Source organism: Meriones unguiculatus, chromosome 21 (genome assembly GCF_030254825.1).
Source record: "Meriones unguiculatus strain TT.TT164.6M chromosome 21, Bangor_MerUng_6.1, whole genome shotgun sequence".
In the NCBI taxonomy this organism is placed as follows: Eukaryota; Metazoa; Chordata; class Mammalia; order Rodentia; family Muridae; genus Meriones; species Meriones unguiculatus.
The window spans coordinates 13,625,773-13,648,918 of NC_083368.1; the positions used below are offsets into that span (position 1 = coordinate 13,625,773).

A 23,146-nucleotide genomic window follows, 5' to 3' on the forward strand; every position below is an offset into this window, starting at 1 on the left:
GAAAGAGGCCTGAGCTTCCAAAGGGTCAACTGAGCAGCTCTCAGGAAGCAGAAGCACAAATAAGGAATTATCCGTGCTCAATGCCTGATTCTGCCCTTCTCTATTCTCCCATCTGTGGGGGAAGTGCTGACATCCTATGCTTAGAGCAAGCGGGAGGAGGGCCTGATGAAAGAAGGCAGATGGAAATCAGGCTCACGGAGAGAGTGAGTGCTTCAGCCCCAGCCTAAAGTGGCCCGGGTGGATGATCTCAGGACCTTAGTGATGTGGGTTGGAGCTGGGGGCTGGGGGTGGGGCTGAAGGGGACATGTCGGGAGCTTCTAGGGATGGAACTCAAGTTGCCCAGGGCTTACCCGGCAAATGCCTTTACCTGCCCAGACATCTCACCAGCCTGAATTCATTTCTTTTAAACTTCTAAGTTGTTTGTTTTGCCCTCCAAAATATAAATGTCTTGACTAGTCTAACTGCTTATTGTTTAGCTCATATAATTTGATGCGAAGAAGTCCTGGAATTTAGGTTAGTATTAAGTAACAAAGCTTTGTAGCAGATATAGACCCAAGTCTTTGAAATTTCATTTTAACAATGAAAACATAGGAAGATTAATTATCCAGAGTTTATGCATAGAATGAACCCAACTTTTTCCCATTTAGAATATCCATGCTGGTAAAATGGCTCAGTGGGTAAAGGTTTGTTACCAAACCTGATAACCTGGGTTCTATCCCTGGAACCTTCATAAAGATGGGAGGTGAGAACCAACTCCTTCCCTTTGTCCTCTGACCTCCACACATATGTTGTGTGTGTGTGTGTGTGTGTGTGTGTGTGTGTGTAAGTAAAATAAAAGGTCTATTCAGGTTTGTTAACAGGGAAGTCTTAACAGCCCCATCTTCAAAGCATCAGAGGCCTGCAGGGACCTGATAAAGTTCAGGGTAAGCCCCAGAGTGGACTCAGCAGCTTGGAAGACAGGTACACTGGTTCTGGGTCAAGATTCAGTAGCCAGAATTTAGCATGGACAAAGTAGGTGGAGTCTTAGGTAGAGAGACACTCACACTCACCTTGTGATCCAAGCCTCTGGTCCAGAGCCAGAAAGCACATATCCTCCTGCTTCCAGCCAGCCTAAAGTCGGTGGCTAGTGATGGGTTTTTATCCAGTGCTGGGATGGGGTGAATCTGATGCTATGTGGTGGGAAGAGGTTGTTCAGTGACTTGTGAGGCACAGGGTGACCCCCAGCACAGAGTCTGAGGTGCTGGCTAGAGGATCACTGGGCACAGTCCATCGTGGGTAGCCTAGCAGACACAAACACAGTCAGTTCTAGCACAGCGATTGGCCTCACAGGCGAACTCCTGGCTGCTTCAACATCCCAGAACCCTGGTTTGGGTAAAAGGGCATAAAAAGGACAAACACACATATAATGAAGCTAGGATCAGGCAGCTTCCTCTGACTACTACCAGTCAACCTGAACCGCCTCAAGTAGGAACCTGGGGACATTGTAAGAAGGTGAAACATGCCTTTGAGGGAACTTTAGCTGGAGACAGAGGCCGGGCCTGGAGCACCAGAAATTGCTAACAAAACTCAAAGCTGGTGGCAGCAAGAATGGGCCTTCCCCGAAAGCCCTGCGAGAGAGCACATTGTGCTGACATCTTGCTTTTGGACTTCTGGTCTTGGGAACTAGGAAAGAATGGATTTCTCTAGTAAATTCTCCCACTTGTGGGCAGTTTATGATGGGCAGCCCAGAAAACACAGACAGCTAAAAACCTCTGATTCCATGAGACCTGGGAATGAGCCTACGAGGTGCTAGCTCTCTGAGGTCAAGCTGCTTGCCTATGAGAAACGTGCAAATGCACTTTCAAGTATTTCCAAGAAGAGTTTTTGGCAGGGGTGTGGTAGCGCATGCTTTTAACCCCAGCAATCAGTAAGCAGAGGCAGGTGGATCTCTGTGAGTTCAAGGCCAACCTGGTCTACAAAGTAAGTTCAGGACATCCAGAGCTACACAGAGAAACCCTGTCTTTTTGTTTAAAAAAAAAAATTTTTTTTTTTGGCAGGTTCAGAATCCGATGCTCTGACTTTCTGATCTCTGTGGTGATGTGCCCAGATTCCCCTCTTAATAATTCTCACTGCTAGCACCCAGGGGTTGTCTCATAGGTGGAACATCTGGCTATACTCAGTTCTTTGATTTGAAAAAAAAGGGGGGGGGATGTTTTAGAGCCAAAGTGGCTTCAAAACAGAAACCACACTGTATGCATAGTGCTCTGTGGGGGTGAAGAAAAGGCTGCTGCAGCCTGGAAGGTAGGATGGGACTCATGGTCAGGAATGTGTGTTGAGAGTAACGCTGGACACCGGAACTTCCCATCTCTCTAGCTGAGCTGAGCTGTGACTCCAATGTGGCTTCCTTCTGTGGCCTCCTTTGCTAATTCTCCCACAGTGTGACCTATTGTGGCACCAAGAAAGAATAGTGAATGATATGGCAGAGAGAAGCAGTCAGAACTGTGGGAACCAAGCTGCCCAAGGCAGTCGCCAGGCCCTGGCCCCTGGGCAGCTTCTTACCAATTCAATAAAACGAATTTAAAGCAAATAAAGGAAAGTGGCGTGAATAAGACTCCAAAAGGGAGGTTTATAAATTTGTATCAAATAGGGACTTATCCTCCTGCCCCTTGCTTAAGCAAAGTGAAGAAATAATTAGGCTCCTTGGGCCTTCCCCATGCCCTTACTTTCAAACTTTCCAAAGACATCGAGGGAAGGAACATTAGCCACTTTGGAGCTATCTGAGTTCAGGCGTTCTGGGGAGATACATGCTCCCTTCTCCGTGGATCAGTTAGGGTCATCCCTAGTGTTTCAGAGGGCTGCTGGGTACCTATGATGAGCCTATCTCCTGGGCCAACAGTCTTATAGGGCCTCATGCTTCAGGGAAAGGCCCACTCCTGCAAGAGGCGGCCAAGGCCATTTCTAAATGGCTGGGTCTCCGCTGTGGTAGACCCATGTCCCATGAGGTTGTGTGGCTGGTCCTCAGCCTGTGGGGCAGTGATGGAGCCATTGAAAGATGGGGTCTAGGAGGAGGAAGGTATGTCACTAAGGGGTGCTCTTAAAGGAACACTGGGACCCAGCGCTTTCCTGGGGCCACAAGGTGATCAGTTTCCTTTACCATGTATACACATCCGGAAGTGCTGCCTCCCCCCAGGCCCTGAAGCCATAGCACTAACTGGCCATGGACTGAAGCCTCTGAAACCGTGAGCAGCTAAAATAAATTGTCTACCTTATAAGTTTGTTTGTTTGTTTTTATTTGTTTGTTCATTTGCTTGTGTTTGTTTTGAGACAGAGTCTCACTGTGTAGCCTTGGGTAGCCTGGAACTCCCTGTATAGTCCAGGTTGGTCTTGAACTCACAGAGATGAGCTTCCCTTGCTCCCAAGTGCTAGGGCTAAAGTAGAGCACTACTACACCCAACTCCTCATACGTGTATCTCAGTAATTTTTCAGTGATGGGAACTGACTAGCACAGGCTCCTGGGGCCCCCAGGGAACCCTCAAAGAGATGTCCAGCTTGGAGCAGGGGATTCTGAATTGTTTCTACAGGAATATCCAGGGTGTGTTCTCTATCTAGTGATTCTCTTTGGACTTTCTTTCCTATTGATTCATTTATTTTTGCTTTTTCCAGAAGAGGTTTCTTTGTGTAGCCCTGGCTGTCCAGAAACTCACTCTGTAAATCAGGCTGGCCTCAAACTCAGGGATCCACCTGACTCTGCCTCCCTTCCCTGGAATTAAAGTTGGCTATGTTTCAGATTTTCAAGTGTTTCTTTATTGACATTTGAAAATTACAAGGTATGTTGTAATATTTACTACAGAAGGGACAGTCCCCTTCATCCACACTTTCAATCACAAAAGTTTCAGTTTTCTGCAATCATACTGAGGTCCAAAGATAATAGATGGAAAATTCCAGAATTCAGGCAGAAGTGTTTCATGATATATTATCAAGACAGAATTTTGTGCCTCAGGTTTCTTATTTGAGGAATATTCAAAATGTGTTTATTTTCAAACATTGATATTTAGCAAAACAAATCATTTTGACTGGATTTTAATTATTGGCTTTAGAATACTATGCTGGCTAGTTTTATGTCAATTTGAGAAAAGCTAGAATCGTTTGGGAAGAAGGAACCTCAGTTCTTCAGTTAAGAAAATGCTGTTACCAAATTGATCAGTAGGCAAGCCTGTGGAGCTTATTCTTTATTGATGACTAATGAGGAAGTCATCCCTGGGCTGACTCAGGAAGTCATCCTGAGTTCTATAAGAAAGCAGGCTGGACAAATCATGAGGAGCAAGCCTTCAGCTGTCTTCCTCCATGCCTTCTGCGTCATCAGTTCCTGCCTCCAGGCTCCTGCCCTGACTTCTCTGGATGAAGAACTTCAAGCTGTAAGATGAAATATGCCCCTTCCTCCCCAACTTGCTTTTTTGGTCATGGTGTTTTACCACAGCAGCAGAAACCCTAACTAAGACATCTCTGTAGAGTCAAAATTATGAGGAATAATCTTAAAAGCAATCTTTTAAATTCCATAGTTCTTGACATTTCTGTGATTGAAATGGGTTTTACATGTCTAGTTTCTCCACGCCTTGTTATTGTTGGGTTTTGTTGTTGTTGTTTTTTGTTTGGTTAGTTGGTTGGATTTTTTGCTGTTGTTGTTTTTGCTGTTGTTTGTTTGTTTTTGTTTTTTGCAGTGGGATCTTGCTGTGTAGCCCAATCTAGCCTTGGGTCTGGGTCTACTAGGGAACCCAGGCTGTCTTGAACTATGGGAGTCCTCTGCCTCAACATCTTGAGTGTTGAGACTATGCGAGCCACCTGCTGAGGTGGTTTGGTTTTAGAGTTGGCTCCTTGTATAGCTTAGGCTAAGCAGTAGGTGGGATTCCAGGTGTGTAACACAGCGCCCCCATCCGATGGCTCTTTGCATTCTTCAGTTTGGTGATTTGCTACAGGGAACATAAGAAATAGGAGCGTTAACTTCCAGTTGTTAGTTTATACCTATGTGACAAGCAGGTTAAACTTTAAAAAATTATTGGTATTGTGTGTGTGTGTGTGTGTGTGTGTGTGTGTGTGTGTGTACAGAGGCCAGAGGACAACTTGCAGGGGTTAGTTTTCCCTCCACCATGTGGGTCTTGGGGATTGAACTCAGGTTATAAGGCTTGGCAGCAACTGCTTTTCCCTCTGAGCCATCACATCTGGCCTAAATTTCTTCAGACGTATGTGCATGTAGGAAAAACAGGATTTGACACTCTACATGGAAAATTTCTAAGAACTGTCTCCATCCCACCCTTTCGGACATCAGCACCTTCCCAACTCTTTCCAGTCTTAAGCAAATATATATATGCAGGCAGATGTTTAGTGTTTCTTGGCTTTGGTCATTTTTAACTGTAGTGAGATTATAATATATATATATATATTTTTTCCTCCATGAAGAATGTAGAAATGTTAAATAAGTTTATTGTTAAGCATGTACACTCTCTTCTTGGGATAGGCCTAACTGTGTCACCCCAAATTCGTATGACAAAAGTCTGCCTCCATGACTGTATTAGGGGCAGGTGAATCTGCGAAAGGACCTCAGGTCAATCTGCGAAAGGCCCTGATAAGAAGACACCCCAGAGCAGAGCCTGTTATTTGTGGACACAGCTTCATCACTAGGAACTAAACCATCTAAACCTTGACCATGGGCTGATGACCTTCAGAAGAGAGTAAGGGAAGCTGTAATGCTCTTGGCGAGAATCACAGAGCAGGATGTGGCAGTACAGGCTCTGAGACATCTCTCAACACACACAGGCCACCTTCCACAGGAGTGAGTGGAGAGCTACAGCAGTCTTTACAATGGGCCCTAGTAACTCAGGTAAAAGTTCTAGGTACCATCATAGCAAACCTCCTAGGTTCAAGATTCTGTGTGTTGCTAATATAATTTTAATTTTCCTCTTTTTTTTTTCAGTACTTGGGATGATCTAGGACCTTGCACTTGGGAGCAAGCACTTTACCAACTAGTTCACCTCCAGCCTTGTTCACCTGATTTCTATAGAATAGATTCTAGATTCTTCAGTGGTTTGGGGTCAAACCACATAGGTCTAACCATTTTAACTTCTGTCTGTGTCCCTGGATAACCTCCCCAAGGCCTCAGCATTTTTTTTTTTGTTTGTTTGTTTGTTTGTTTTTATTGGCTTTTTTGAGACAGGGTTTCCCTGTGTAGTCTTGGCTGTCCTGGACTCGTTTTGTAGACCTGGCTGGCCTCGAAATCACAGAGATCGCCTGCCTTTGCCTTCCAAGTACAGAGATTACAGGCGTGTGCCACCACGCCCAGCGGCCTCAGCATTTTGTAATCCCACTGGCAGTGTAGGAAAGAGTCTGGTTTCTTTTACTTTTGCCCATTATGGAAAACACTATTTGTCCTCTCATTAGTGACATGGTAAGAGCGAAAACTGTCATTTCACTCCTGTTTTAATTTCCCTTTCCAGTCTGGCAGTGAGCAGTCTCCTTTGTCTGGAGTTCCGGCACTGCTTGCTTATTTGCAGCTTCTCCCATTTTTCCATCAGATTACGGCTTTATGGCTTTAATGCATCTGTAGAGACACTACCTCCGTGAGCCAGTGAGCCGCTGCTGCTCCTGCTTCCTGGGCTGTGATACAGCTGGGCCCCTCTGCCACAGACTCCTCCCCTTTCACTGTGCATTTGGGGCCTGCCTTTGTCATGTAAATGATTTTCCGAGTTTTGTTCCCATGGTCCTGCTTCCCTGCTATGCTCTCCTGGAGTGTCTGTGTTGAACATATCTTTTAACACTTGTGCCCTGAATCTCAAGTCCAGGGCTCTCTTCCTGGTCAATAGCAAGTCCCCGTGCTAGCAAGCCCCCCGTCCTAAATAAGCCTTGCTTCCTTACTGACCTGGAAAGCTATTGTGTCTGCCACCTTAAAAAACAAAATATTTAGTTAGGTGATGGCAGCACTTAGGAGGCAGAGACAGGGGGATCTCTGTGAGTTGGAGGCCAGCCTGGTCTACAGAGTGAGTTCCAGGACAGCCAGGGCTACACAGAAAAACCTTGAAAAAACAAAATAATAATAATTATAACAATAATTGACCTTATCTGTATGGGTGTTTTGCTTGCATGTATGTCAATGCGATAGTTGTGTACATAATACCCAGAGAGTCCAGAAGAAGATTCCTTAGGACTGGAACTACAAATGATCGTAAGCTACCATAGATGCTAGGACTCAAACCAGGATCCTCTGAAAGAGCAGCCAGTGGGGTGGAGCCACCTCTGTCCACCCCAGTGCCTTTCACCTTTAAAAGACAAATTTCTAGGTGACAGAGGGAATGCATATTTCTTGTCATGTTATGCATATTTTTTATATATTTTTTTATTTTAGTTATTGTCAAAGTGCAATTCCTCTCTATCTTGAAGCTTTGGTTTGTTTTTTGAAACATCACCTCATAGAGCCCAAGGGAGGCTCAAATCCTGAATTCCTGATCCCTTTACTTCCACCTGAGGAGTGCTGAGATTAGAGATGTTCCCCACCACACCCCATTTATGTGGTGCTGGGGACTGAACACAGGGTTTCACACGTGCTGGGTGAGCACAGTACAACTGAACCAGGCCTCCTGAAGCCTATTTTTAATTATATATGTGTGTGTGTGTGTGTGTGTGTATGTGTGTGTGTGTGTGTATGCCATATGTGTGGGGGTACTTGGGGTCCCCTAGGGCTGTAGTAACAGGTAGTTGTTGGCTACCCAATGTAGATGTTGGGAGTCAAACTTAGGTTCTCTAGAAGAACCTGAACTATTCTTAACTGCTGAGCTGTCTGTCAGCCCCACTAAGCCGATTTTCAGGTGCATTCTTATACTCACCGCAGTGTTTGCTCATAGCGCACCCCTAGTTCTGTCAGATGAATCACTGGAGAGGAAACAGTTTACGTGGCTCTGCTACTTCTTTAACAGTTTAGAAGTTCATTTGGGACTGACTACTTCCACTGTGTTGTGAAGCCTAGTGTTTCATTTTTTAATCTATGTATATATGAAAGGTTTTACCTGCATGTATGTCTATGCGCCATGTATGTCCCTGGGGCCCCAAGAGATGAGAAGAGGGCATTGGCTTCCCTGGAGCTGGAGTTACAGATGGTTGTGAGCTGCCGTGTGCAGTCAGTCCTCTGTAAGAACAGCCAGTGCTCTCCACCTCCGAGTCACCTCTATAGCGGTGAAGTCTAGGAAAGCAAGGAAAGTCAGGGGAAAGAGAGGGGATATTCACCCTGGCCAGCTGTTTTGCTTGCTGCTGTGAGTCTGTACTGTGAGGATTTAACTGGTAATGCCCAGCGTAAAGAGAGAGCTGCCTGTGAAATTGGAGCTGCCATTTCATGGACAAGATGCAGCGGAGAGGTCTTATGGGAAAGACCTCTGTCCCTGAGAAAGATCCTGCCTTCTGGTGAACCCTGATGGCCAGAGGCTAGGTCTAAGAAGAACTTTAGGGCAACCACCATCCTCTGCACATCCACCCACATGCTAGGTTACCGCGATCAGACCAGCTAGCCTGAGCTTAAAAACTGGCAACACTGTATATGATAAAGTGGAGACCCAACATCCTCATTAACCAAAGACTCCAGTTAAGAAACAAAGCCTGGCATTACCACTTGGGCATATAGAAAGACCGGATGCTCCGCTGCCCTTGGGGAGGAGGAGAAGACAGATGATTCAATACTCCTGAACAGATAAAAAATAATAATGATCAGGAGGCACAAAGTGAGGGAGAATGAAAGATTACCGTAGCTTAGCACAGAATTAGGGCTAACTAGCCAAATGCTGGCGGTGCATGCCACTCATTTATAAATACAAACAAAAGCTGTGATTGAGCCCTGCATGTGTGAAGGCTGCCAGGGCTCAGCATCACTGACCTAAATCTTCTCTGGGGACCTGGAGAAAAGAAGCCCCTTGCCTGTCACTGTCTGGGACGGCTTTTCAGTGCCTGTTATACCTTGTGGAAGAGGTGGTTGGGACAGTGCACAGCTATCTGTTCATCCTTCAGGGCTGCACAGCACATCAGGGACCAGACGTTTAGAGCTGAGGATGGCAGAGTGGCTTTCCTGAGAACTCAGAGGGAAGGAAGGCCTAGCCTAGCATCTTCCAGCCTCTGGAACCGTTTCCTTACTCAACAGGGTCCCTGCTGGGAAATGTAAGACCTTAGCGTATCCCTGGGTTCACAGAGCTGTGGCCTTGTGTGTCCATGTGTCTCCCTCTTGCTGTAAGGGCACCCATCACATGGGCTAAGAACCCATTCTAACACCTTGGCTTAACCAACAAAGGGCACACATGAATGTCAACATCACAACCTGAGTTTCACATTTGTGGACACAACTCTACCACCAGGCAGAAAGAGCTGGGACCCAGACACTACACTGGTTCCATGGGCCTGGGTGAGCTCATCTCCCATTGTACTTCTTTGCAAGGTATTCTTGGATGGAAGGTGGGTGAGGATGAACCCAGCCCCGCTGCTGCTCAGATTCTCCCATGGTTAAGCTGCTCTGGGACAAGCGCTGTCTTCTGAGGGCTGGGGCTGGTTTCCCACTATCCCTACAAGCCGGCAGTACACCCGTTCCCTCCCTCTGGATGATGTCCCTATGGGAACAGACTTTATCCTTGACCTTGATGGCTCCCCATGAAATGCCACTCTCTTCGCTACCATTCCTGTCTGGATGTGTGGCTGCATGTCGTGTGTCCTTTATATCTGACCTTTGAGTCTGTTTCTGGTATATGACTGTCCCCTGCTATTTGGCAGGAATACTTCTACAAGCCTGGCATTAGACATTGCACTAAAGTCTAAATACATAATGCTTCTAACCTTGGATTTGGTAATTCTGTCACACTCAAAACAAGCTGTCAAAACCGTCTGGCATGACTTATCCTTAATAAATCCCTCGTAATGTTAATTGTTCCTTATCCACTGAATAAGAATCGCGTGGATCCACAAATCGGGTGGCGGATGGAGAATGGAGGATAATGGGGAAACGTTTAAAGGATTGCCCATTTCTCCCCTGGGACAAAAGGATCTGTGTGGCACAATGGGCAGCACCATGTCCTGGCACATGAGCAGCAAGAACAGATGTGCTCTGGCTTTGCGTCTCCCTGTTTGCAGGAAATCAAGGATACCAGTCATTTGGGAAGAACAGTGAGTCCAGCATGCTGTTCTAGAGCTGTGACTATGGGACTGGCTTGCTGTGTCAATGTCACGGGAGGGTGCAGGACAGTATACAGCTCACAGGGAGCACTCCATTTACCACAGAGGCACCTGGCACTCTGCACTGGGGCCTCTGATGCTTAGGGGCTTTGGCCTCTGACTGACCTGGCTTGCTTGCTGCCTTCAGTATGTAAATGAGGCCCATGACCCTGGGCAAGAAACCTGTTTCCAGAGGCTGCTTTCCTCTGTGAAGAAAAAAAAAAAAAAAAAAAAAAGAATTATTAGGATGGAAATCTTCAGAAGCACCTGGTCCTGCTGGCCTCCCCAGTGTAACCCCAAGACATTCAGGGAACTTTGGCAAGGAGAGTCCAGTAGAATATTACCACTGAGGGTCTCAAGGGTTTGACCAGTGAGCAACCAGGAGGAATCACCACATCCAAAGCTCTACACATGACTCTGGTTTCTTGGTCCAGATTGCATGTAATAATCCTCACTTCTTCAGGTGCAAAAAGGTCTATGCCCACGGCCTGATGGAAAATATTCCTCAGGCCATGCCAAGATAAGCAACTGGGTGCTCTCAGGTGCATGTGTGTGTGCATGTGTGCATGTGTTCCACACATGTGGAGCTATAGGTGAATCTTCCAGGGGAGCAGTACTATTTGGTTTCCAGAGGAGTGAGATAAAGATAGGGTGACATCACACATGGGCAGGACCATGCTGAGGAGCAGAGTGTCAGAGTGTCAGCGTGTGTAGGTATTGCCTGTAAAGGCTGAGGGTATCACCAGCTCCCAGATGCAGCCCACTGTACCTCTACGCTTTGGATGGTAAGGAAGTGGCTGGAGATATATCTCAGTATAGAGCTCTTGCCCAGCATAAGTGAGGGCCTGGATTTAATCCCAGTACCACAAAACAAACCTTTAGATGCTGAAATGAAAGCTTCTGTACTATAAAAGTACCTTTTCCGTAGCAGTATGTGACCTTTTCCACTCTTCATAAATATGAAAAGCTGCTCTCGTCAAGCAGTGGTGGCACACGCCTTTAATCCCAAGCAGAGGCAGGCAGATCTCTGAATTTGAGGCCAGCCTGGTCTACAGAGTGAGTTCCAGGGATACACAGAGAAACCCAGTCTTGAAAAACAAAACAAAGGAACAACAAAAATCAACCAACCAAACAAAACAGCTGCTCTTAGCTCAAGACTGTCCCTAAGCAGCCTATGCCCAGGACCTTGCAGCAGAGAAGATCACCATCAAGACCACATGTTCGGGTGTGATTTTAGGCCTGGGCCATGGTTCTGGGGACAGGAGTCCCTTCATTTTGCTCGCTACCATGACTCCTGTCTGACCCCATACCTATCCTGCTTCGGACATAGTGACCGGGTGGGACCTCCAGACCCATTTGAATGGCTCTCTATCCAGACTAGATTTCCCCATCACTCATTGGTCCCTGGCACAGTATGAAGTTTCTTCTCAAGAGGAATATTGGAGAAATAGCTCTCATCTGCAGGAATGTGCCACTGGGCTTTGTCTCCATCATCCCTAGCACTGCTCCTGGTGGAGATTTATCCAACAAACTTGGTCTTTACAATCACAATTCCATCTGCAACCAAAAATTCTTTCCCCCGGGGTAAGAGTCTGAGCTGGCAGGAAGATTGCATTTGTCAAAATGCAGTGTTAAGAAATAAGACTTTCTTAGGGTTGATGTGAACACCATGACCAAAAGCAATTTGGTCAGAAAAGGGTTTATTTCAGCTTACAGGTACACGACACAGTTCATCATTGAAAGAATTCAGCAGAAAAAGAAAGGCAGGAACTGAAGCAAAACCATAGAGGAATGCTGCTGACTGGCTTGTTCCTCCTGGCTTGTTTTCTTCTTCCACAGTGGGTCCGGAGGACTGAACTCAGGTTCCTAGGCTTGGTGGCAAGCGCCTTTACCCACTGAGCCACCTCACCTGCCCATGAGTTGTGAACCCCTACAGAGCACTCTGCTAAGACTTGGGCAGACTGTGGAATGACAGGAGGGTCTGGCTCACTCCTTCCATGTGGGGTGGAGGGTGGAACCTTGGAAGTACAGCCTTGGAAGGGACAGTTTGCTTCCTCAGGATGCTAATGTTTTGTGTGGATTTCTCTTCATGTCTGAGTTCCATTGCTGCAGTGAACACTCATGTTTTATTAGATTCTTGGATGGTGAACACACTGACTGTGTGACAAACCATTACTAATGGCTCCAAAAGAGGTAAATAACAATGACAAAGGTTATTTAAAGAGGACAGGATGGATTTACTAATTAATACAGTGGTCTTTTGTTGGGGACACAGACATAAGATTGGGTTTGTCCCGTTGGTTTTGTTTTGTTTTGCTTTGCTTTGTTTTTTTCTTAAGACAAGGTCTTATTATGTACCCTTGGCTGGCTTGGAACGCACTATGTAGACCAGGTTGGCCTTGAATGAACAGAGATTTGCCTTCCTCTCTGTCTCCCAAGTGCTAAGATCAGAGATGTGTGCCACCTGACTCCTTATACTTCAAACTTTTCCTATCCAAATGAGAGGAGATGGTTCCTAGAATCACAAGAGAGTACAAATAATCTACCCACCAGAACCCAAGTGCTAACACCACCTTTTTTTCTCTGGAATTGAACCTATCTGGTCATGACCTGGTATTGCTGAGACAAATTTCTGAGCTGGGAGGAAACATGAAAACCTAATGTTAAACATCAAACCCATGTCTCAACTGCAGTCTGGAAAGGACCAAGTCTGCTGAGAATTCTCCCAAAGAAAGTGGGAGGCACAGTCACGTGGGCGTCTCAGCCCAGCCCAGCAGGTCCTCTGAGTAGCAGCTGAAGAGGCCCAGACACCTTCAGGAGGAAAGAATGGAATTAAGAAAGATCCAACAGTGTTGGTGTACTTTTAAAAAACTTTTTTCTTTACATTTCTGTATCTTTTTCTCCCTACTCCACCCCAGTCCCTTCCAGTAGCCCAACATGAGGTAGGAGAAAGAAAAAGCTAGGGGGAAGGGGGGTGCAGTTCTCTTTTTTAACTGTTTCTTACTGGTTAGGGTTGTCAGGTTCTTTGGAGCCAGTCCAATCCTTTCAGGAGATCTCCAACTTCTTCTTTTTAAGAATTGAGTTATTATTTATACAGTATTCTGCAGCATGTACGTATGCCAGCAGGTCAGAAGAGGGCACCAGATCTCGCTATAGATGGTTATGAGCCACCATGTGGTTGCTGGGAATTGAACTCAGGACCTTTGGAAGAACAGTCAGTGCTCTTAACCTCTGAGCCATATCTCCAGTCCAATCTCCAACTTCTTGTCTCACAACAGCAACCAGGAGCAGCAGGGGGAAGCAGGAGCAACCTTGTTCTTCCTCGTTGCTCCTCACTCTGGGCTCTGGCATTTCTTCTCTCTCCAGAGCCCTCAGCTCTAAACTCTCTGCAGCTGGCAAGGATCTCCTCTCAGAGCCCGCACAAAGCAAATAGTCTGCTGCTGTGGACCACCTGACTCAGGCCCACATCCCACACCTGGGACCGAAACAAAACCATGTTATATCCACAGCACAACAGTGCTGAAGAAACGTTTCGTCCTGAAACAACACAAACCATGCCACAGCGCAACGGCTGCGGCAAACGGCTGGAGACCCCACCCCAATCTTTGTTTCCTGTTTTCACTAGTAAATGGCTTCTAGTCTGTTTTTGCCCTTCTGAGGGTGGAACTCAGGCCCTGGCTCATCCAGGCATGTACCCTTCCACCAGCTACACCCAAGTTCTAAAAAAAAAAATTTAATTGATTAATATTATTGTATATATGTGTACGTGATGTGTGCATGAGTGAGGGCACCCATGCGCCATCGTGTGCATATAGAAGTCAAAGGACAGCTGTCAGGAGTCTCTTGGTCCTGGTGCTACATGGCCCTTCCTCCAGGCTACTGGCCTGCTATTTTCAGATACGGCACACGGGAAAAAAAAATTAAAGTCACATCAAGGGCTGAAGAGATGACTCAGTAGTTGAGCATTGTTGACCATCTTGTTTGTGTGGTTCCTAGCACTAAGTTGGGTGGGCAGTCCCGTTTCCAGAGCATGCATAAGAAAGGTCTTATGTCTTCTGTGGGTACCCACATGCTTGTGTGCACACACTCCCAGACACAGGCATACACATAAAGTAATATTTTGAAGGCACCACAAGCAGCAGCCTGTCCTTCCTCCTGCTCTGTGCTCTCACAGACTGATGGCAGCTAAGATCCTAAAGGAGAGCTGCTGGTGCTGGTCCCAGAACACACTTGGGGAACCACTGATTGCCACCCATTCCAGAAGCTCTCATGCCTGGAGATGCTGGAGAGGGAGAAGATCCACCCATTGAGAAATTTGGGGGCCCCGGGGGTGATGTGTGCTGTCTAGAGCTCACCACAGCTGTGCTTGTCAACATGCAGAGCATGACATCCCCTCCCTCTCACTTGCCTGTCAGGAGTACAGAGGCACTCACACTCTCCTGAAATTTGTGTCATTAAAGTGAGTAAATTCTAAGACAGTCAGCCACATAGAAAGAGAATGACAACACTCTGCCTTTGTCAGTGTGCCTGCCTTAGTCAAATGCTTCGTCACATACACAGAATGGTGTTGCTATGGCCCCATTGACCAAAGAGGATGCTGGGAGATCAAAGGTCACTGGCAGCCTTACCCACAGTTGGGTAAGTATAGTCTGACTAGACTCTTGTATTTAATCTCAAACCCTGGACTTCTTCCCCACCAGACTACACTGAGGATTGCAGCAGGCAGAGCTTCTGGCAGATGGCACCTTCCTTAGCAATATAGCCCCCAAAGCAGGAGCTGGGCCTTCAGAATCTCTGCGTGTAGGCAAGGTCCCCATAGCAAAAGTCCCACAGATGACACCCTCGTCAGTTTTCATGAGGCTGAAGTCAGGGTTGAGGGTGCTGTGGGGCTAGCATCTCTGTAATCTCTCTGACTACGGATGCTGTCTCTCTGTGTCAGCCCTTTGTGTATCGGTGCCCAACTCTTCTCTTTATTTGTTTTATTTTCTATTTTGAGACAGGGTCTCACTGTGTAGCCTTGGGTGGCCTGGCACTCCCTATATAGACCAGGCTGGCTTCCAACTCATAGGGAACTACCTGTTTCTGCCAACTGAGTGCCTGAGACTAGAGGTGTCTCTAGCTCTAATCTCCTCCTCTAATCTCACACCTAGTTCTAATCTCCTCCTCTTAGAAGAAAACATTCGTGCACTCTAGGAAAGGGTCACCCCAAATATACCATTTAACCTTAATTCCCGATTCAAAAAGCCTACTTACAGATGTGTCCTATTCTAAGGTATTGAGGGCATGAACTTAGGAGAACACCATCAGCCTCGCCCATACCCCACCCTGCCCATTAATGTGGGCACCACACAAAACATGCTGCAAGAATTGGTTGAGCAGCAGAACGCCAGGACACTGGGCCATATCCAGAAAGCAAGGTGCCACAGCGGCTTAGGAATGCTGTCAGGGCAGAAGGAACTGCCAGGTCGTCCTCCTGGGAGAGAGTCCCCTGAGGCAGACATGGCTGGCCACACTGTGGGCTGAGCAGGGGAACTCCCGTGGCTTTGGCTTAGGTCACAGTTGTTTCAATTGGATCACAGAGAATTCTAGACATGCCTCTGAGGTCTGCTGTAGGTGTGAAACTTATTTTTCTTATTTTTTTAAATAATAAAATGCAAGTGTTACTCTTTGTATTGAAAAATGTTTTTAAAGAAAGCTGTCTCAGCCAGGCATGCTGCATACAACTGTAACAGAAACACTTGGGAGGGTGATGCAGCCAGGCTACACAGACAGGCTTTTTAAAAATAGACGGACAGACAGATAGATGATAGGTAAATAGCTGGCTGGCTGGAAAGAAGGGAGGAAAGCAAGCTTTCTCTCAGCGACCTCCAGGAATCGGGACACAGGCTGGCCTTTGGAAATTGGCTGGCTGGCTCCACTATGTCGTAGAAAGGTCTCAACTCAGTTCAGGCTGAGCCCTCTTCTCCCTCTACCTTCTACTTTTAGTTATGAAGATAGCCTGCCGTGAGGCAGAGCTGCATGGGTAGCCCAGGGCAGTTGCTCAGTTTCTGCTCAATAAGATTCTTATCATATGAAGAGCCCAGGGCTCAGGCCAGTGACCTGAATGCTCAGAATCTCTGCTGTCCCCAGGTCCTTTGGACAGGGAGATGAATAGCACAGGAACACACCAAAGAGGGGTGTAAAGGCCTGTGCTAACTCTTCAGGTTGTCCTCAGGCTCAGTTGGGGTCTGGAAGATAGCTCTCATTCATAGAACACAGGCCTGTTCATAGGCCATCAGAGAGCCCTGGGAACTTGGGGCCTGAGACCAGGATGGGGTATGGAGGCCAGGTGATCAAGGACTCTCTGGAGAGACCCCAGTCTCACGAGGGTCGGAAACCCAATAGGCATTCTGCCTGCAGTTATCACTAGCCCCACGCAGAAGGCAACCACACAGTGCTTTCAGGTTTATTGTCAGCTAAGAGGCCAGCTGGTGCTCTCTGCATAATCTCTCTCTCTCCCCCTCCCTCTCTCTCTTTCTCTGTGTGTGGGTATGGGTGCACATGTGTGCATGTGTATGTGTGTGTTTGTATGTTTGTGTATACATACACATGTGAGAATGTGTTGGTTGCGTGTAAGCACATTTATACGGGTGTGTAGCATGTCTACGTGTGTGTGTGTGAGAGAGAGAGCATGCCTATGGATGTGGGCACACATGTGTCCATGTGCTTTGCATCTATGGAAATGACACACCTTAACTCATGGCTTGAGTCCCAGACCTTCCCCTTAGACTTCCCAGGCTTCGCCAGGCAATCTCACCCCTTCCCTGCCATGTGCCCATGACATGCGAAAGACAAAGCCAAGCAAGGCCGTGGTAGACCAGCTGTGCCACCGCACCACGTTCGGCAGAGCTGGCTCGGCAGACAGCCGGACAGCTACTGAGAGGTGCGCAGTCACGAGACAGGGAAAGACAAGGCTGGGTTGGCAGGGATCTATAAGCCAAGGAGACAGCAACAGTGCAGCCACGCCGGAAACAGGGCCACACTACCATCTGACATCCACTGGGAACATAGCCTAGTTAAAAAGGTTCATCTCGGGGTTAATTCAGAAGCATGAAGAGTCTTTAGGAAAGTCTGTATTTGGGGTGGGAGGGATGGCTCAGCAGTCAAGAGCACTGGCTGCTCTTTCAGAGGACTGGGTTCATTTTCCAGGACCCATGTGGCAGCTCATGATTTTACCCTCTGAGGGCACACATGTGGCACACAGACATGCACACACCCATGCACATAAAATAAAACAATAACATGTTTTTTTTTTTTAAAGTTTGTATTTGAGAAATGCATTTGTCTGCAGTGTAGCTAAGGCCCAACAATTATTTGGTGAATGAATAAACAAATTCCTTTTACTTATTTATTTTTATTTAAAATTTGACCTTTCAAGACAGAGTACTGTAGCCTGAGCTGCCCAGAAACTTCCTGTGTAGCTCAGGCTGGTCCCCAGCTTTGCTCGGCCTTAAACAGTGCTGTCTTATTCTGCTCCGCAACTGGGCACACTGGCTTTCTCCCAGCAGAAACGTTTGAGGCAGCAGAATTCTCCTCACTGCCCAAAGTACAGGACAAAGCCAAGCAAGTGGTGACACTGTGCCCAGGTCTTTGCTGACAGGACTTCACAGAGATTGGGGAGCAGCCCTGTTTTCATATGGGGAGCTGTGCGTTTCATTTCACCTAAATGTTCAAAACTTAACAGGTTAAAAAAAATAGCAGAGTATTTTTTAAAATGAGAAACTTAATGGCAGTGCCAATTTAAAATTTAATAGTGAGAAAAAGATACATATATTTTAACTTTAGAAGTTGAGTTAGATGACTCCCCAATCAGCGATTATTAATGCTACCCACAGTATGATTCCTTTTTATTATCTTCTGTCACTGTTAAGCTGAAGATAACCTTCAGAATAAAAAAAAAAAATTGTGATTGGACTCTGGGGGCAAGGGTATTCCCCCAAATAACAGGGTTCTTATTTTGCTATTTTTCAACTCCTCGAGAATACATGTTACTGATAGGTACCCTCATATTCTAATGATAAGGACAGAAAACACTTGCAAAAAAAAATCAGAATTTTTTTTTTTTTTTTGGAAGGCAAGGATACTGTAGTAACTGCTGGGCCTGTAGCCCACAGACCTACCTCTATAATAGGAAGTTTGTGGAATCTTGAAACACAGTAATGAGAATTTTGTGATGTTCCAGCTGCTTTTTAAATACAGGCTACCAGAAAAACGTCTCCCTTGTTCAGAAGAGACTATTCTTTTTCCTGGTATGCATAATACTGGAAATCCATCATCTTTTATTATTTCTCATCAAAATGAATTCCTTTAGATCTGTAATCATGTTGTCTAATAAAGCCAAACATTTGATGCAATTTGCATATTATATGAAAGAATATCATACAACAAACTCATAGCAGTCAATTAACATAAAAGCTAATTATATATTTCACCAGCCTACAAGAGTTTCTGAATCCTGGCTTAAGGTGAGGAGCTGTAACTTTTCAAATCTTTTGTCTCTAGCTTTTCCAATTTTGACTTTTAGCTAATATCAGTGGCTATTCCATTCTTTACAGATGGAAGGTTAGCAGTTAAACTGGATCTAATATTTGCTCTAAAACACTTAAAATTGCTACATTAACCAACCCTCAAGAAAGGAAAATCTTTGCAACAATATGAAATTATCAGCCACTAAGCAGGTTAAGTGCCACCTTCACGTCTGAAGGAAAACTGCACAGCAGCCATGAAGATGAATGAAGTTTATTGGTGACTGTCAGGCTGTGATGGAAAAGAGGAAAGCATCAAAACTAGCGTCTCCACATCCATTGTGCTGTGACATAATTGTATTCCTGCCTGGTTGTGATAGCTATCAAGCAAGAAATTTGCTACAAGATTAACAGAGACACAGTAATGAAAAAACACGGAGCATGCTGTAATTGGCTGTTATTAAAGTGTAGTCATAGTGGTCTGTAACGAACTCAGTAGCTGTAGACTCCTGGGTAAACCCAAACCAGAACTTTTAGCTACTTTCCTTCTGTTTCAAAATTGTGGTCTGGGTACCTCCCACCTCCTTTCCCTTGTTAGCGGTCAGGAGAAAGATGGGGGTGGGAGGGGGTGGACACTGCATATGCCATATGTGATTTAGAGGTGGGGGGAGCTTCAAAAGTGGGAGATGTCTTTACCCTGGGAGAGTGAGGAAAAGATCCCAGATCACTTTTACATTCCTAACATGCTATAGAAGTTCCTATAAAACAGCAAGAAAACTGCTCGGGAAGCCTGAGCGGGTTCTCTACTGACACAGCGGTGGTGACAGCGGCCCTTTCCATTCATATTTTAATGAGGCCAGTATCTCCGAGACAGTCCTTGCAAGGCGGAGGCGAGGTTCCTGGAAGATCACAAAGGGAGTCGCGTTATTGACAAGTCCCATTCAAAACCTTCACTGTGTACAAAGAAAGACTTGGTTCTTATTCCACTTGTCTCAGTACTTAACTGCCCTCCTAGAATCCGAGCAATTTGGGGGGGGGATTATTCTATGAACAGTCTTTAAATATAACCAAAGGTGGTTCAGTTGAGTACAATCATATTAATGCAGATTTTAATACATGTATAAAAATTCTGTGATGAGAAACAGCTCTTAAAATATTTTTCCAAGATCTGGTGCTTGGGGATTTTGAGATCAAAATTTGGAGACTCTCTCATAAAATGACCTCAGCACCACCACGTTGGGAGGGCAACCTTTCCTCTTCAGAAGACGTTTACAGGATCTTCTCAGCCAGCAACTGTGCCAGGTTTTAAAGACCCCTGGAAAAGGCTAGCTAGCCAATGCTATTCAAAAGCTGTCAATCTTCAGACTTAAAAAATAAAACAAAACCTGTAGAAATTCACACACACACACACACACACACACACACACCTATTTGTGCTAAAGTAGAACACACTGCCTCCAGATCCAAAGATGTGAGGTGATACTTTAAAAACAACTCACGGTTAAGGACTGTTTTCAAAAAGTGCAACCCAGGGGGGGAAAAATTAAAGTAAAAGCTTTCAAAAGTTACATGTAGAAGGCCTTCGTGATTTTGCCCCAAACTTACAAGGCTCAGCAATCTTCTACACACAGCTCAGAGTATTAGGTCAATTTGAAAGGAGAAGAAAGAATAGTTTCTAGGAGGCTACTAGAAACGCTTAGCACATGAGGATGATCTTGGCCTGGTAACAGAACTGGCCTTCCCAGGGCCCTTTTCCTCACGCTGGGCCCTCCCACCCGAGGCCCTCCTCCACCCCCACACATAGAGCCTGCTTATCTGAACAAGAGGGGAGGAGAGAGTGAATTTCCTAGTTGCTATTAGTTCGTTTTGTTTTGTTTGTTGTAATGAACGACCCCACTCTTTGCTGTGACTTAAAATCCAGCTTGTGGAAAACTAGAAACTGACATTTATACATTCAGTTAAGGACAGACGCTCAGCACAGGCTAGCTTTGCGTCATTAACTTAAGAATTCATCTTTGCGATCTTGCGCCTTTCCAGTGGCCCCTCCGACTTTACTGGAGTCTTCCATCAGCTACCCAATTTTCAGTAGTGTCAGTAAACCTGTGAATTTCTTTCTTGCAACTTAAAAGTTTGAAAAGCATAAATAAAATGCCATTTGTATTTGAAAGTGCCCTTGTAGATTTTTTTCACTGTATATATACATTTTAATAATAATATATATTAATTTGGTGAATTTGGAAAAGAACTTGACACCTGCTGTGGAATGTTCTCATTCTAGTTCGCAGACATATTTAATTAATTGCTCTTACGAAGCCAGGGCCTTGAGAGTTCCCAGTGGCCTGAGGTTCACCTGGGCCGCGGGAGGTGCCGGGTGTGACCGGGCGCGGTCCTCACGCTCGGTTCCTGCGCTTCCTGTAAATGCGTGCCTAGGGTCCGTTCCTAGTGGACGCTCGGGGCAGCAGCGATCTGGGGGTGTTCCTCGCGGGCCCCGCCGCCCGTGCTTTCATGTTAATTGCGGATCGGCTTTGCGGCCAGATGGCGGGGAAGTGCCGGGACCCTTTGTGCGCCCTGAGCGCGCCAGTGAATGTCGCGCAGTCGTTGGCACCGGAAGGGTTCACACTGCGTGTGAAAGGGGACAAAGAGGGCTGGATATATCAACACCGCAGAAACCGAGTTCATTTGTCATGCAGCCCCTTTCAGGGCAGTTGTCATGCAAACTTCCTTCTTTGATCAGCAGAGGGTGGAGGGAGAGAAAGCGCGCAAAGCTGCGGGCCCGGCCAGGCGCCCTTGGCGGCTCCACGCCCCTTCCGGAAGGAACCGCGGGGACCCGGCCTCCTGCACCTTGACCCGTCTAGACGCCGCACTAGGTTTTGTCTCGGTTTCCTAGGGCGCGGGATGCTCTTTGACCTGCGCCCGGGGCGGAGGTGGTGGCATGGAGCCCACCGCGCCCCGGCAGGTCCCGGAGGGAGAGGGGCGCCCGGGACGCGCGCCAGCTGTTCTCAGAGCAAGCCGGGGCCAGTGAGGGGCGCCCCGGTCCCCTCTGCTCACGACCACCTCGGCGTGGACCCCGCATAGCCTTCGCTATGCGCGATGTGTTCGGAAGGCGAGGGGGGCAGAAGTGTGGCTTCCCCCTCCCGTTTTCTGTGCTCCCTTCAGTCTCTACTCAACAACTTTTAAAAATGACATCTACAAGTACAGTTTCTAGATTTTTTCCTTTGCTTACTGTCAAGCACGTTATTTTCTCGCTAGAATTTAAGCTCTCTTTAAGCTGCATAAAGAACGGTGCAGCTGCTTCCGTTAGGAAGCCGTCCTTCCACGCGTCCACTGGACCCGCGTGGGCGTGGGCACGTGTCCTGGCTGGTTCTGTTCTTCTTGTAGGTTCCCCTGGCCCAGTCCGAGGCGTTTCTCGTCGACCTTTTGGATAAAGTGTGTCTGCGAATGAACGATTACCAGCTGGAGGACGACCCAGTGACCAAGCAGAAGTATTTCAGGAGATACGCTCCGAGAAAGGGAGACAAAATATACAAAGAATATAAAAAGTTCTTCTTTTATTCCGATGCCTTCAAACCTTTGAGATTCGCGGTAAGCGCCCTTCTAGGAGCCGGTTGGGGGGGGGGGCTTCTCCTTTTTCTGCTTGGGGTTGACGGGCGGTGGAGAATCAGGCATATTCGCGTGCCTTGGTGTTCTGTGTTGCCGCACTGCTTAGGTCTCAGCTGAACACTTAAGTGTTAGGCGTCTCAGGGATTGCAGCACGCTTCACTAACCAGTGGGGAGGCTGAAGGGAGTTTATGGAAGGTGGCCCCTGTCCCCTGTCCCTTGTCCTGGTGACATGGACACCATTTGCACATTCTGCTGGTGCTGGGTTAAGAAGACCTCGGCCTGTCTTGTCATCAAGGGACGGGTCTCAGGTTTTCACCAAAGCAAGCAGGGCTTGTGGTTTCTATATACTGATCTATATACTGAAATCCCAATGAAGGCCAAGAATCGGTTTCAAATATTTATAGTTCAATGTTGGGGATGTGGCCCCCAAATCCTTTCTCCCACCCCAGCAGGTTTCTCAAGGAGCATTTTCGTGGGGTTAATTCACATTTTGTAGCTCAGACTAGGCTACATCAAGACTCGGAGTAGGACGAGGACTAAAGCTGGCTTTACAGAAAAGTTGGCCTCTGACTTACTAGGGTGTGCCTGGCAAAAATACATTTCGAAGTATTATTTCCCCTAATGCTGTTGAATCACACAGTGATGGGCAGGCCTGTTTAAAAAAATGTATTAAGTTCACACAGTGGCCAAAATGTCAGGCGTGCTGCAGCCCCAACATGGGGCTGAAGCTGACATTTGGAGATTTCATTTTAATTAAAAAGTGAGGGCAGTGATTCAGGGCTAAAAGCCCCATGGAACCTGGATGGTGATATGAGTGTGTTTGTCTTTCACAGGTT

General features: G+C 46.6%; 1 protein-coding gene across 1 annotated transcript in view; it reads left to right on the forward strand.

Annotated features, from left to right (window-relative positions):
• The window catches only part of Cnpy1 (canopy FGF signaling regulator 1), a 53,764-nt gene that overhangs the window by 24,915 nt on the left and 5,703 nt on the right, over nucleotides 1-23,146 (forward strand). The window contains exon 3 of the mRNA XM_021648532.2: nucleotides 22,089-22,292. Coding sequence (XP_021504207.2) covers nucleotides 22,089-22,292 — 204 coding nt within the window. The remainder of the gene's footprint in view (nucleotides 1-22,088; nucleotides 22,293-23,146) is intronic.